The following is a 13,553-nucleotide window of genomic DNA, read 5'->3' as shown; positions in this document are numbered from 1 at the left end:
GCAGATGCCTGTAAACCATTCGACGAAATGCCAATAAGCTGAGATTTGAGTCCAAGTTGCATGGTTGAGAAGATGGCAATGGAATATATTAAAGCAAAAAAAACTAGACACAAATCTGCATTATTACCAGTTGGTCCCTTTCAACAGTGGCCTTAATTAGACAATTGAGGGAAGTGGATGAATTGGAATATTCTTAATTGAAATAGGCAAGTGGGGAGGGGCACATCAATGCCCATTCATGCCCATAATCTGAAACAAAACCCCCTCTCGTCTGGCCATTATATTGCTGTATTCAAACGCCCACTCGATGACACCCTCCAACGTTTCAACGTCTTTTTATTTTTCAGAAATGATGCTACGTTTGAAGGGGTTTTCATTATGGGATAGTCCATGCAAATTAAATACTAATATATATTGTTCGATCTCACGTTAATTGAGTAGGAGAACGAAATATTTTTTATAAGGGCATAAAAACCTCTACCTAGCAGAAAAGTCCAAAGAGGACAATATCTGCTAGTGGTGGGTTTGAACCGTTACAAATGATATCAGAGTGTGTCAACGAGGAGGCTGAGCCCTGAAGGGAGTGGACACGAGGTTGTGTGCTAACAAGGATGCTGGGCCTAGAAGGTGAGTGGATTGGGGGATCCCACATTAATTGGAGAAGGGAACGAGTGCCAACGAGGACACTAAGCCGCGAAGAAGGGTGGATTGTGAAATCTCACATCGGTTGGGGAAGAGAACAAAACATTATTTATAAGGGTGTGGAAACCTCTGCAGACATGTTTTAAAAACCTTGAGGAGAGACCTGAATGAAAAGGTTCAAAGATGACAATATTTGCTAGTGATGGGCTTGAACCGTTACAAATGGTATTAAAGCCAGGAGGCTGAACCCTGAATGAGGATGGACACGAGGCGGTGTGCCAACAAGGATGTTGAGCTCAGAAGGTGAATGAATTGGGGGATCCCACATCGATTGGAAAAGGGAACGAGTGACAGTGAAGACAATGGGTCTCAAAGGGAGGTGGATTGTGAGATCGCACATCGGTTAGGGGGGGAGAACAAAACATTATTTATAAAGGTGTGGAAACCTCTCCCTAGCATACACGTCTTAAAAACCTTGAGAGAAAGTCCAACGAGTACGGTAAACTTGATCCGTTATACCACATCGGTTAGAGGAGGGGATACTGTCATTTTTTAACTTTCCCTTTCAGACTTCCACTCAAAGTTTTTAAACGCGTTTTCTCTAGACTTTTCCTTTCGGGTTTTCCTTCAATATTTTAAAATGCGTCCTCTGTGGACTTTCATTTCGAGGCTACCAATAATTTTTTTTCCCACGAATATAATATAGTTAGCCAAAACTAATTAGTAGAAAGAATTTGATGATTACGAGTTTGAATCTCTTCACTCTCAATATTCTTCATCAGTCATGTTCAGCTGTCCCTACCGATCGATAAACCAATTAACCACCCCTTCTCCAACCCGAACCTGAATTATTTTTCCACCACTATCATATTATATCAATATACATTAAAAAGAGTCTCCATCCTAAAGGGGAAAAAAATCTTATCATGGCGATGTATGAGAGAGAGATAGCATGGTTTTTAAGAGTGAAATGCCCAAAATGATGAGAAACGGCGACTAACGGCACAATATATTTGAATTTTAGTGTGATTCCCTTGTTAATTAAGTGGCCGGCCGCCTGCTTTAACATGTGGTCCCACGTATTGAGAGAAAACAAAACATTCTTTATAAGAACATAGAAATTTCTTATTACAAGATATGTTGTAAAACAGTGAGAATATTACGTAACAGATCAAAACATATAATATTTTATAACTGTCGACATCGTTGGGTTTGAGGCGTTAAGAATGCTATTTTAATCTACTGATCACTGCTATCACAGTTTTCTCCCACTCACGGAAACGAGCAATTAAGAAACCGAAACGTGGCAATACACTTGCCGTTTGTTGGATGATAAAAGTCTCACATCCGATAATTTAGGAAATGATCATGAGTTTATAAACAAAGAATACATCTTCATTGGTATGAGGCTTTTGGGAAATCTCAAAGCAAAGTCATAAGAGCTTATGCTCAAAGTAGACAATATCATACTATTGTAGAGAGTCGTCTAACACCGTTCACTTCATCCCGATATTTCTCCTTTTATTTGTTATCACTTCATCCCGATATTTCTCCTTTTATTTGTTATCGATACGTACAGCCCATAATATCTCAGATCCCGTTCCCTCTGTCACTGTCTCTGTGGAGTGGCTCGCTGCACTCGCTTTCTTCTTTACCATTCTACTTTCGGCGACGGTAGCCTACGGCGTATCTTCCGATCAAATGTACGGCGCCGACAGCGACGACGAAGATCTTGTGATCCATGAAGTCGTCTCCTGTCTCCTTACCGCCTAGCAAAAAACTTCCAGAACTCCAAAATCAAGTTCGGAAAGGCCTACGCCATTGATGAGGAGCACGATTACAGGTTCCGTATCTTCAAGGCTTACCTCCGTAGAGCCAAGCGCCAGCAAAAGCTTGATCCCGGCGCCGTCCATGGCGTCACGTGGTTATCCGATCTCACCGAGTCCTAGTTCCGTACACATTTCGTCGGAGTGAATCGGCTCCATCTTTCTGCCGATTCTCAGAAGGCTCCGGTCCTTCCTACTGGCGACCTAGGCTCTGACTTCGATTGGCGTAACCACGGTGCCGTCACGCTGGTCAAAGAGCAGGTATGAGTTATTTCGGATCGCTTCTTCAAGTCTGTCGAGTATTTGATCTTCCGATTTTGCTTTCTTATTTTTTGAGAGAATTTTCTGTGTTCTGGATTGTTTAGGATTCATGTGGCTTGCGCTGGTCTTTGAGTGAGTAACAGCTTGTTGATTCACGAGGTTCGCTCCATTCCTTTCCTGCCTTGGATTTATTGAATTGCAAGAAAAAGATGAAGTTACTCTTGTTGAAATTGTTGGACGATGAAAGTCTCGCCTCTATTAATTTAGGAAATGATAGGTTTGGATAACTCCATTGGTATGAGGCCTTTTGAGAAGTCGAAAGCAAAGTGATGAGAACTTATGCTGAATATTTGAATAGTTGAGTATATCATAACACTCGAGTAGTTGAGTTCTAACTCCCACGTTGATCAGAGTAGTTTGAAATTTCTACCACTAAACTCAAATGGTTATTTCTTTATTTATATATTTTTGGGAGAATGTCTCCTCTCCCCCTACACTAACCTTCTTACAATAATAATAAGATTATTATTATTTTGGATAATGCTTTATCTGCCCTCTCTCCACTAAAATTTTGTATCCAGTTGTTTGGATAGTATGGCTATCTTTTAAAACATGATCCAGAAGTCACTTACTTGAGATGACTTGATATCAAACTCTTGTTTGCCTTGACTTCCAGTTTTAGTTACAGCTCCCAAATATCATTGACTTGATACACAAAATATGTATATAAGAAACTCATAAGAAACTCGGAGTTGAATTAGTAACAGCTTTAGAGAATCCCATGGAATTAAAGGATTGATTTTCCACCAGTAGTTCGCTGACACGTGTCCAAGCCATTTTTTAACATTTTGTATGCATATATTCCAATTTCACCCATTTTTTTATAATATCAATTTCAAACGTCTTTCTCACTTTATTAATTTTTAAATTTGAATTGACTAATTGAAAGAAAAGGGAAGTATAAAATATAAAATATAAAATTCAAAATGAAATTGACACGTCAACGAGTTTCTAAAAATAAATGGGCTTGACCTGTTATTTTCTATTTATTTATTTAGTTGGAGAGTGGGCTATTTTTTAATAAATACTTCGAGAAATTATGGAGCGAAGGAGAGGGGAAGAGCTCCTTATCCCCTTCTGTATTTATTCATTTGTGTTTGGTTGAAAGTTGAAGGGTACAGGGAAAAAGGGTTTGTGAAAAATGAAGTCTCCAAAAGCCAGTTCTTGGAGGGACTTGTTTGTAGGGTTTGTGGTGGTGGTTGGCCTGTGGCGGACGGCGTACGGTGCAGAGAAGAACACGACGGCGGTGGTGAATGTGGGGGTGGTTCTTGATTTAAGCAATTGGGCAGGGAAGATGAGTTTGAGTTGTATCAATATGGCGCTCTCCGACTTCAATGTTTCTCATCCTCAACTCAACGCCACGATCGTTCTTCACGTCGTGGACTCCGAGGATGATCTTGTTCTGACCGCCAATCGAGGTCTTCTCTCTCTCCTTCTCTCTCTACTGTTGGCTGCTGATTGGGCTCGCTCCGGTCAAGTTTGCAACAGCCGAACCAATCTGGTGTTTGGGCTGATTAGGACGAGGAAGTCTCTCTTCCTTTTCCGTTTACTTAATTATATTTTCATCACTTCATAGTCTTTAAAATTTAAAATTGATGTGTATATATGTATGTATCTATGTGTATGCATATATGTGTAAGTGTATAATATATATATATATATATATATATATATATATCATAGGTTAATTTTGTGTCGGTTTCGTCCTCATTTAATTAAGGTAAAATTTCTCTCTAGTCTATTTCTTTGTGGTTGTGTGGATTCCTCAAATTAAATAGACCTAACTCTTTAAATACTATTATGGTGTTGAATTTTATTTCATTAAGTCTCTCTATTTTAGATAACTCTTAAAATGGTCTTTGCTATTATTTTATTATTGATTTTTTTTAAAAATGTAACCTTTATTAATATCATTTTTATAAATTCTTGAACTACAAGTATATAATTTTTTTTGGTATTCTAATTTTGATTAAAAAATTAAGTATTATGAAATAAATTTAAAATTTATTAACTAAAATTGAAATTAAAAGTAAAGAGATTGGAATGGAACCTTGTCTATATGTGTATAAGATTGATATTTTTTTGAGAAGTAATAATAATTTATTTCAAAAATGCATTTTTTATTTTAAAAAATATTGAAAAAAGTACATTTAAATGTTCAAAAAGTTTCATTTTACACTTTAATTTCTTTTTATATAAGAAGAAATTAATTAAGAAATACATTTGAATATTGAATAGTTGGGTTAATGAAAAGTTTGGTTGTTTGTGTTTCAGCGTCGGAGCTAATACAGAAGAGTGATGTAAAAGCCATGTTAGGGCCACAAGGTTCATTCCAGGCTCGCTACATTATCCAACTGGCTGAGAAATCCGAGGTCCCTATAATCTCGTTCTTACCATCAGCAGCTCTTGGTTTTTCCTATCTAAAATCTCCGTACTTCTTCCGCGTACCGTACAACCACTCCTCCCAATTTCACGCCATTTCCGACATCGTTAACTCTTTTGGATGGAAGCAAGTGGTTACCGTTTACCAAGACGACCAATTTGGAAAATCCACTGTCACTGATCTCATCCAGGCTTTACAGATACACAATGTCCACACCGACATTCACGGAATCGACCCCGCAGCTTCTGAGCGTCAAATTAGAGAAGTGATTGAGATATTGAGTATGAAGGACACATCAGTTTTCGTTGTCCACATGGTTCCTAGCCTGGCGTCTCGAGTCTTCACTATGGCCGATGAACTTGGGCTGATGAGCAAAGGCTATGCGTGGATTATCACCGACGCCACGACAAATGGCTTAAACTCTATGTCTATTTCAACTCTCAGCTCGATGCAGGGGGTTTTAGGAGTAAAGAATTATGTCCCGAGGACAACGGAGCTCGACGAGTTCATTCTTCGATGGAGAAGGAAATTTCTACAGGAAAATCCAGACATTGATGATCCGAGACTTGATGTTTATGGGCTGTGGGCTTACGATGCTACTTGGGCGCTAGCCATGGCGGTCGAGAGATCTGAGAGAGCTGTTGGAACGGATCCCAATGGAAGGAAAATCATGGAGGCGCTGTCGAAGATACGGTTCAAAGGAGTGAGCGGGGGGGAGTTTGGTCTGGTTGAAGGCCAACCAGAGTCCCCAAATTTGCAAATAGTAAATGTAATTGGAGAGGGAGAAATTAGTACGGTGGGATATTGGAATGCTGAATTTAACGAGAATGGTAAACTAAGACCTATTATTTGGCCTGGATACTCCGTTCAAGCCCCCAGGGGATGGGGTTCATTTAATCCAAGGAAAAGACTGAGGATCGCAGTTCCATTCAATAAAGTATTTAAGCCTTCCGTCCTCAAGGTCCCCAACATCCTCGGATACTGTATGGATATCTTCACGGCCGCTGTTAACGAGATTCCTCATTTTCCTCGATATGAATTTGTTCCCTGCCGACCTTCATCATACGACAGCTTGATAATGGAAGTGTATAGAGGGGTGAGGATTACTGGCACCCTCTTCCTGACTTATTGGTTGGATTATGAAAGTTTCACATAAACTAATTTAGGGAATGATCATGAATTTATAATCAAAGAATACTCTTTTTGTTGTTATGAGTTATTTGGGATGACAGACAATATTATGCTATTGTGAAGATTAGTGTTCGTCTAACCTGGTATCAAAGCTATCCCTTAAATTTTTTTTTCGAATAAAGAACTCCAAAAGAAAATGGAGAATTTTTTTATGGGATAAATTGCAAAAAAAAAATAAAAAAATAATAATAATAGGGTGATGTTTGTGGACAGAGATTTGATGGTGCGGTTGGAGACATAACAATATTAGCGAAAAGATCTACGTTTGTGGACTTTACTTCGCCATTTACGGAACCTGGAAACGCAGTGGTGGTTCGTGCAAGACATGACTCGCTGAACCATGCATGGCTGTTCTTGAAGCCCTTGACTTGGGACCTCTGGATCACAAGCTTCTGCTTCTTCGTTTTCATGGGGTTTGTCGTTTGGATTCTCGAACATAAAAACAGTGAAGACTTTCGTTCCGGTCCTCTGTCTCAGCAAATGGGCACCAGTCTCTGGTTCTCCTTCAGCATCATGGTCTTTGCCCAAAGTAATAATTAAAAATTTATCTTTTCAACTATTTCAATTAAAAATCCTTTTAAATTAATTATTATTATTATTATTATTTTTTTTTTTTTTTGTTTTGATGCATATGCAGGGGAGACATTAAGGAGCAATCTAGCAAGGTTCGTGATAGCGATATGGTTCTTCGTGGTGTTCGTCCTAACTCAGAGCTACACAGCAAGCTTAACGTCGTGGCTAACGGTGCAACAACTCCAACCAGTCACCGACATCAATCAGATACTAAAAAACAATTGGATTGTTGGGTATCAAAAGGGGTCCTATGTTTACGACACGCTGAAGCTCTTAGGGATAAAAAAATTGGTGCCTTATGCGTCAACAGAGGAACTGCATGATCTCTTCCTTAAAGGAGGTCGCAATGGCGGTATTGATGCTTCCATTGACGAGATCCCTTACATGAAGCTCCTTGATGCAGGATATCCAGGTTTCTATACCATGGGCAATTCTCAATACAATGGTGGAGGTTTTGGATTTGTAAGTTCTTTTCCCTCGATCTCTTACCGGCATTCATCGTTGATCATCCTTAAAGGTGTGAACTAGTAAACTTTGTTAGACGAACACGACTCTCCACAATGGTATGATATTGTCCACTTTGAGCACAAGCTCTCATGGCTTTGCTTTGGGCTTCCCAAAAGGCCTCATACCAATGGAGAGTGTATTCTTAGATTATAAACCCATGACCATTCCCTAAATTAATCGATGTGGGACTTTCATCATCCAACAAACTTGACTTAGTAGAATAAGTTGATCAAGGAGAAAGTGTGGAAGAATTATCAATAAATTTAGCTGAATATATTACTAACTTGCATAGCAACAGAGTAGAATAGGGAGTAATTACCAAATTGTTAGTAGTTCTCTCAAAAAAAATTTAAGAAGTTAGTAAGTGTTTTCTCTCTTACAAATATTCGGGTCGGGAAAGCTCTCTACTCAATTTGTTGTTTCTATTTCAGTTGTTTGTTTCATCAATATTTTGAGTTTATAATTACACTAAAAATTATCATGGAATGAAGTAAAACATAAGGTTTAACTGCAGGCGTTCAGACAAGGTTCATCTTTGGTCGATGATATATCGAAGGAAGTGTTGAAAGTGGTTCAGAGTGATAAAATAAACAAAATAAACGAGAAGTGGTTTGGGAAGAACATCAGCTTCCAATCTGGCAGCAGCGACGATGGCTCGGAGGCGTCTTCTTCCAGCCTTGACCTCAGTTATTTTAGCAGCTTATTTCTCATCACTGCTTCTGTATCCATCTTCGCTCTCACCCTTTATTTCTTCCGTTATTTCATTCGCAACCAAACATTCAAACTCTATCTCAGTAACTCTGACTCAGCCACCGTATGGAGAAGGATTAAAGCCGCCGCCCCTTCCCTTATTTTCATAATGAAAGACCACGACAGTCGGGAGGCTCGGGTCGGTGTAGAACAACCATTGGCAGCGGAACCAGTAGCGGAGGCGTCTTTGAGAACCGACATCCAGCTGCATAGTCCACCAAGGGTTTGACAATTCGAGATTTGGAAATCAAGCATGGTCCTTAATACACGTACCACTGAACTATATGTTTGGATCTTCTCTGTAAAATGTCATAAAAGTTTGGTTCATGGATATATTGTATTCATCTCCCATATTGATATTATCTCATATTGATACATGAATTATATGGTGGAGAAATATTGAGATTGAATATTATTTTGTATTTATCTGTTAGACTAATTTTATGAAATTAGACTTTGTAACACGAGAGTATGAAGAATAGATATTATTATTAATTAGAAATTACAAACTAAAATAACTAAAATAAATTTCAAAAAAGAATGCTAATTTAACCTAGTGATCATTGCCGTCACAGTTTTTTCGCGCTCACGGAAATGAGCCAATAAGAAACCGAAACGTGGCAGTACAGTTATCATTCACTTCATCGCGATATTTCTCCTTTCATTTGTTTTCGATACGTACAGCCCATAATATCTCAGATCCCCATTCCCTCTGTCTCTGTCTCTGTGGAGCGGCTCGTTGCAATCGCTTTCTTCTTTACCATTCTACTTTCGGCGAAGGTAGCGTACGGCGTATCTCCCGATCAAATTTACGGCGCCGACAGCGACGACGAAGATCTTGTGATCCTTGTAGTCGTCTCCTTACCGCCGAGCAAAAAACTTCCAGAACTCCAAACTCAAGTTCGGAAAGGCCTACGCCATTGATGAGGAGCACGATTACAGGTTCCGTATCTTCAAGGCTTACCTCCGTAGAGCCAAGCACCAGCAGGAGCTCGATCCCGGCGCCGTCCATGGCGTCACGTGATTATCCGATCTCACCGAGTCCTAGTTCCGTACACATTTCGTCGAAGTGAATCGGCTCCATCTTTCTGCCGATTCTCAGTAGGTTCCGATCATTCCTATTGGCGACCTAGCCTCCTACTTCGATTGGCGTTACCACGGTGCCGTCACGCTGGTCAAAGAGCAGGTATGAGTTATTTCGGAACGTTTTCTCAAGTCTGTCGAGTATTTGAACTTCCGATTTTGCTTTCTTATTTTTTGAGAGAATTGTTTGTGTTCTGTATCTTTTAGGATTCACGTGGCTTGCGCTGGTCTTTGAGTGAGTAACAGCTTGTTGATTCATGAGGTTCGTTCCATTCCTTTCCTGCCTTGGATTTATTGCCTTTTGTTTCTATTCGCAATTGTTACTATGATCCTCTCTCCATCTCCTTAACCTGCTGCTGCAAAAGTCGAATAAAATAAAATAAAATAAATTGAGGTTCGGTTTATAACCTGTTGGTTTTAGAAACTGTGCTGGTTTACTCCTAGTTTTTGCCTTAAAATCTACTGTATGTTTTTTCTTTCTTTCCTTTATTGTGATAGGAAACAGAATCGTTTTTATGTGAGAATTTAAAATCATTTTAAAATGACTTTATTAATTCAAAATCAATTTTATGTTTGATTATTTTTCATACATGATCATAGTTGATGTTCAATAGCATGATTGGAAATAAGTTTATATATAAAAATAGTTTTAACAAGTTAAAATTTACTTTACAGTAGGTTTCTAGTCTCTTTTTTAAAATTTGATTAGATTTCGAAACTAAAAAAAAAAAAAAAAAAATTAAGAAAAACAGTTGTAAGTTTGATGTGTTTTTTTAATGATCAGAACAGTATAATGATCTGTATATATCTTTTCCAAAGTCAATGAAAAATATATCCATGAACAAATCTGTTTTTTCTCTAAGGACGGCATGAACCTATATCGATTCAGGTCTTTTCTTTTCTTTTCTTTTTTCAAGAATCTATTCAGGTCAGGTTGAAAAACTGTTGTTGCTTTGCGAAACTAAGGAATGATTTCGTACTCTCTGTTTCCGTTTATTTCAAGCGGAAATGTTAATAGAATTCATTTATTTATCTAAGTTAAAAATAATTCTTAGAGGAAAATTTTTATTCACTACTTTATGAACTATATATCATTTTATGTAACAAATGGGAAACACATCAACGTTTTTGGTAATTTGGATTCGGCGACAAATGAATAATTTAGTATTGTTCTTATCTTTTCCAAAAAAGAAGAAAAATTGTTTTTGAAGTTAGGAAATTCTGAAGAAATATATAAAGACATCACAAGATTTTGTTTTATGTTAGTTTTTGAAGAGAATATAAGGAAGTTATCTTTGAGATGTTATTTGAAAATTAATATATTATTTTTGTTTATTATAAAATTATAGAGAATTTATTGGGTGATTTTTGACCCTGGCGTTTAAAAATAACACACTTAACTATATATATACATATACATTGAATACAACATACTTATTTTAATAACACGTTTTGTTAATTTTTTTTATTAGAAAAACAACTAATTTTAGTTAGAGTACTTTTTGGTTGTTTCCTATTTTCTAAATATAATCTAGAAATTTTGACTAAAATTTAAACGTTAAATCTGTTCTACAAAGTTATTACTTTCAACATTTGAAATTCAATTAAAATTTAAAAAACACTCTTAAATTTGGTTTAATTAGTTGAACTAAAAATAGGAATAGAATTAAATTATTTATTTTGTTGTTCATGCTGAAACCACAAATCCTATTAAAGCTACCCAAACTTTATTGAATTGCAAGAAAATAATGAAGTTACTTCGAAATATAGTGATACTGTTGTTGAAATGAATTAAACTGATTGAATATTTGTTTTAGTTTCAAATTAGTTGTTCTAAACGAATTCAACTTGAATCAATCAATAGTCATGTAGATTTTTTTTTATTTTTTATTTTTTATTTTACCGGGGTAGTCATTTTGATGGGTTATGTCAAAACCCTCAATTATTTATGTAGTTGAGTTCTAACTCCCACGGTGATCGAGTAGTTTGAAATTTCTACCACTAAATTTTTTACAAATTGTTATTTCTTTATTTATATATTTCTGGGAGAAGTCTCCTCTCCCACCTACACTAACCTTCTTACAATAATATTATTATTATTATTATTATTATTATTATTATTTTGGATAATACTCTATCTGCCCTCTCTCCACTAATATTTTGGCAATTTTTTGTTGGGGAACAAATTTTTGTACGTAGTTGTTTGGATAGTATGGTTCTTGGACCTTGAGATGGGAACACGGATATCAAAACGTTTAGTTCATCGCATGCATTCCTGACCACCAAATTTTAGGATACGATCCCTTAAAAGATAACGAAAACCATTGAAATAAGATTTTATGATATTTTTTTATGTTGTAGAAATTAAGCTGATTTATAACATATTACGGTAGATATGGTATCGAATACCTTTTCGAGGTTGGAAGTTTAATTCCTACGTTATTGTACAAAAGAAAAGAAAAGGGAAAGGGTCATTTCCATCTTGATTTAAAAATAAGTTTTTAAAACAATCTTGAATTTCTTGAAATCAAGCCCACCCAATCACGCACAACACAACACATTTTGATGATGCCTATTATATTGCTTGAACTTAACTCATCAATTAATAATCGACCTCCAGATATTCATGACATTATCAGTAACCTCTCTGAGTAATTTCTCGTTAACCATAGTTAATATGACAGTATCAGTGTCATCAGTGAAAATTTGGAAGTAAAAAAGTAGATTTTTGCAGTGTGATCCCGAGGAAGCTGGTGCATGCGACGCGATGGGGGACTGATGAACTCATCTTTTGAGTACATTTTTAAAGCAGGTGGACTGGAGCGGTGGGAGGACTATCCTTCCACTGGGAGGTATCGTGGCCCTTGCAAATTCCGAAACGGCATAATCGCTGCCTCGGTAGCCAACTCCAGTGTCATATCTAAAGACGACGACCAAAGTGCAACAAACTTGGTTAAGAATGGCCCTTTAGCAAGTAATGAAATTCTTCTCCATTATTATCATCACTTTTAAAATGCGTTATATGATTTCTCAACCCGCTTTAAAACCCTTTGTAATGTGAAAAAAATGAAGCTAATGATTTAGGCCTTTTCTTTCAACGTAGACATTGTTTGTTAACCATTTCCTTTTTAGTTTTCTACTTTATCTTAGACCGCTGCTGTTGGAGTCGATGCAATTTTCCTGCAGACCTACGTAAGAGGAATTTCATGCGTGGGTGAAAACTGGGGAGAAAATGGCTACTACTTAATCTGCAAGGGCAACAATATCTGTGGATCTGAGTCGATGGTCTCGTCTGTGGCTGCTACCCCAAACTAAGCCATTGTTAGTTCCATTATATTAAGGTAACTTGCTCTGACTCTGTAAGTATGTTTATATTATGGGAAATGGGTTGTTACATCAAATGCTATGAAACTTGTTCATTCTCTTGGCCAATAGTTATCGCTAGTTATTGTTGAATAATATGTATGTTGCAATTATCAATTGATCATGAGCCTCTGGAAGCAGGTATGTTGATTGAATTGGGTCTTTTAGATTTGGGTTTTTCGTCTCTATTTTTTATTTCTTTTCCAGTTTTTGAGTGGACCTTACCCTATTCTCTTGGCGGAAGTTGTCCTAATGCCATGGGTGTAGGGGCAGGGGGAGACCTTTTGACTAATAGACTGATAGTTGAAAGTCTTATTCCTTTTCTAATCCCCTCGAGATTCCGAATACTCTAGAAAAAAGAAAAAAGAAAGTTGGGGTGGGACAATGAGGTAGAATGAGAGCTAAAAAAGCTTGAATGCTCAGTCAATTATGGGAGGAAAAGAAAAAAAACTTCATGAGAAGCTGAGAACTATGTGGTCCAATGTTGAAAATCGTCTCTTTGATCGTGAGAGGGTTGAGGAGAGGGAGGAGACTTAAAGGGAGATTGTTATTTGGATGGAGACTAAACATAGCCTGTTTTGTTGTCAATTCCTTTGAAAGTGCATGGGAGAAAAGGTGACTGGAGTTAAAGAGAATTGACTTTGAAGGGAAAGCATGGGGGTATTTATTCCGTAGAATAGCGGTTCTTTGTTTGCTAGTGAAGTGGAAAAATGAATTTTTTTAGTTTCGATTTCTTTTTCTTTTTCTTTTTTTGGAAAAGAAGCTTTTTGGGTACAAACGGAGGATGTGGATGTGAAATTGTATGAGAAATGTGAGTTATTATTTCCTCGTTAATGGTAGTTCTAGGGGTAAAGTTTTGGTCTCGAGAGGCTTAGACACGGAGATCCTTTAACCCCCCCCCCCCCCCCCCCCCC

The 13,553-nt window shown here is 37.3% G+C and overlaps 1 protein-coding gene and 1 long non-coding RNA gene across 2 annotated transcripts; both read left to right on the top strand.

Annotated features, from left to right (window-relative positions):
* The first annotated feature begins 2,189 nt into the window (after positions 1-2,189).
* Positions 2,190-8,536, top strand: LOC111492276 (glutamate receptor 2.9-like). Its single transcript, XM_023141564.1, has 7 exons — positions 2,190-2,729; positions 2,834-2,888; positions 3,904-4,207; positions 5,064-6,268; positions 6,577-6,892; positions 7,001-7,398; positions 7,958-8,536. Exons 3-7 carry the CDS (start codon positions 3,931-3,933, stop codon positions 8,420-8,422), a joined length of 2,661 nt encoding a protein of 886 aa, XP_022997332.1. The 5' UTR covers positions 2,190-2,729; positions 2,834-2,888; positions 3,904-3,930; the 3' UTR covers positions 8,423-8,536.
* A 333-nt stretch (positions 8,537-8,869) lies between these two features.
* On the top strand, positions 8,870-13,485 carry LOC111492277. Its single transcript, XR_002719843.1, has 4 exons — positions 8,870-9,379; positions 9,484-9,538; positions 12,011-12,250; positions 12,409-13,485. It is a non-coding gene; the product is annotated as an uncharacterized LOC111492277 (long non-coding RNA).
* The last annotated feature ends 68 nt before the right edge of the window (positions 13,486-13,553 follow it).

Source organism: Cucurbita maxima, unplaced genomic scaffold, assembly GCF_002738345.1.
Source record: "Cucurbita maxima cultivar Rimu unplaced genomic scaffold, Cmax_1.0 Cma_Scf00017, whole genome shotgun sequence".
NCBI lineage: Eukaryota > Viridiplantae > Streptophyta > Magnoliopsida > Cucurbitales > Cucurbitaceae > Cucurbita > Cucurbita maxima.
The sequence above is the reverse complement of the archived record's forward strand: the minus strand, read 5'-3'. Positions and strand labels throughout refer to the sequence as shown.

Coding starts and splice junctions, on each gene's coding strand:
- LOC111492276 (XM_023141564.1), top strand. CDS start 3,931: ATGAAGTCTCCAAAAGCCAGTTCTTGGAGGGACTTGTTTGTAGGGTTT. Junction 6,893..7,000: donor CATCATGGTCTTTGCCCAAA/GTAATAATTAAA, acceptor ATGCATATGCAG/GGGAGACATTAAGGAGCAAT. Junction 7,399..7,957: donor ATGGTGGAGGTTTTGGATTT/GTAAGTTCTTTT, acceptor GTTTAACTGCAG/GCGTTCAGACAAGGTTCATC.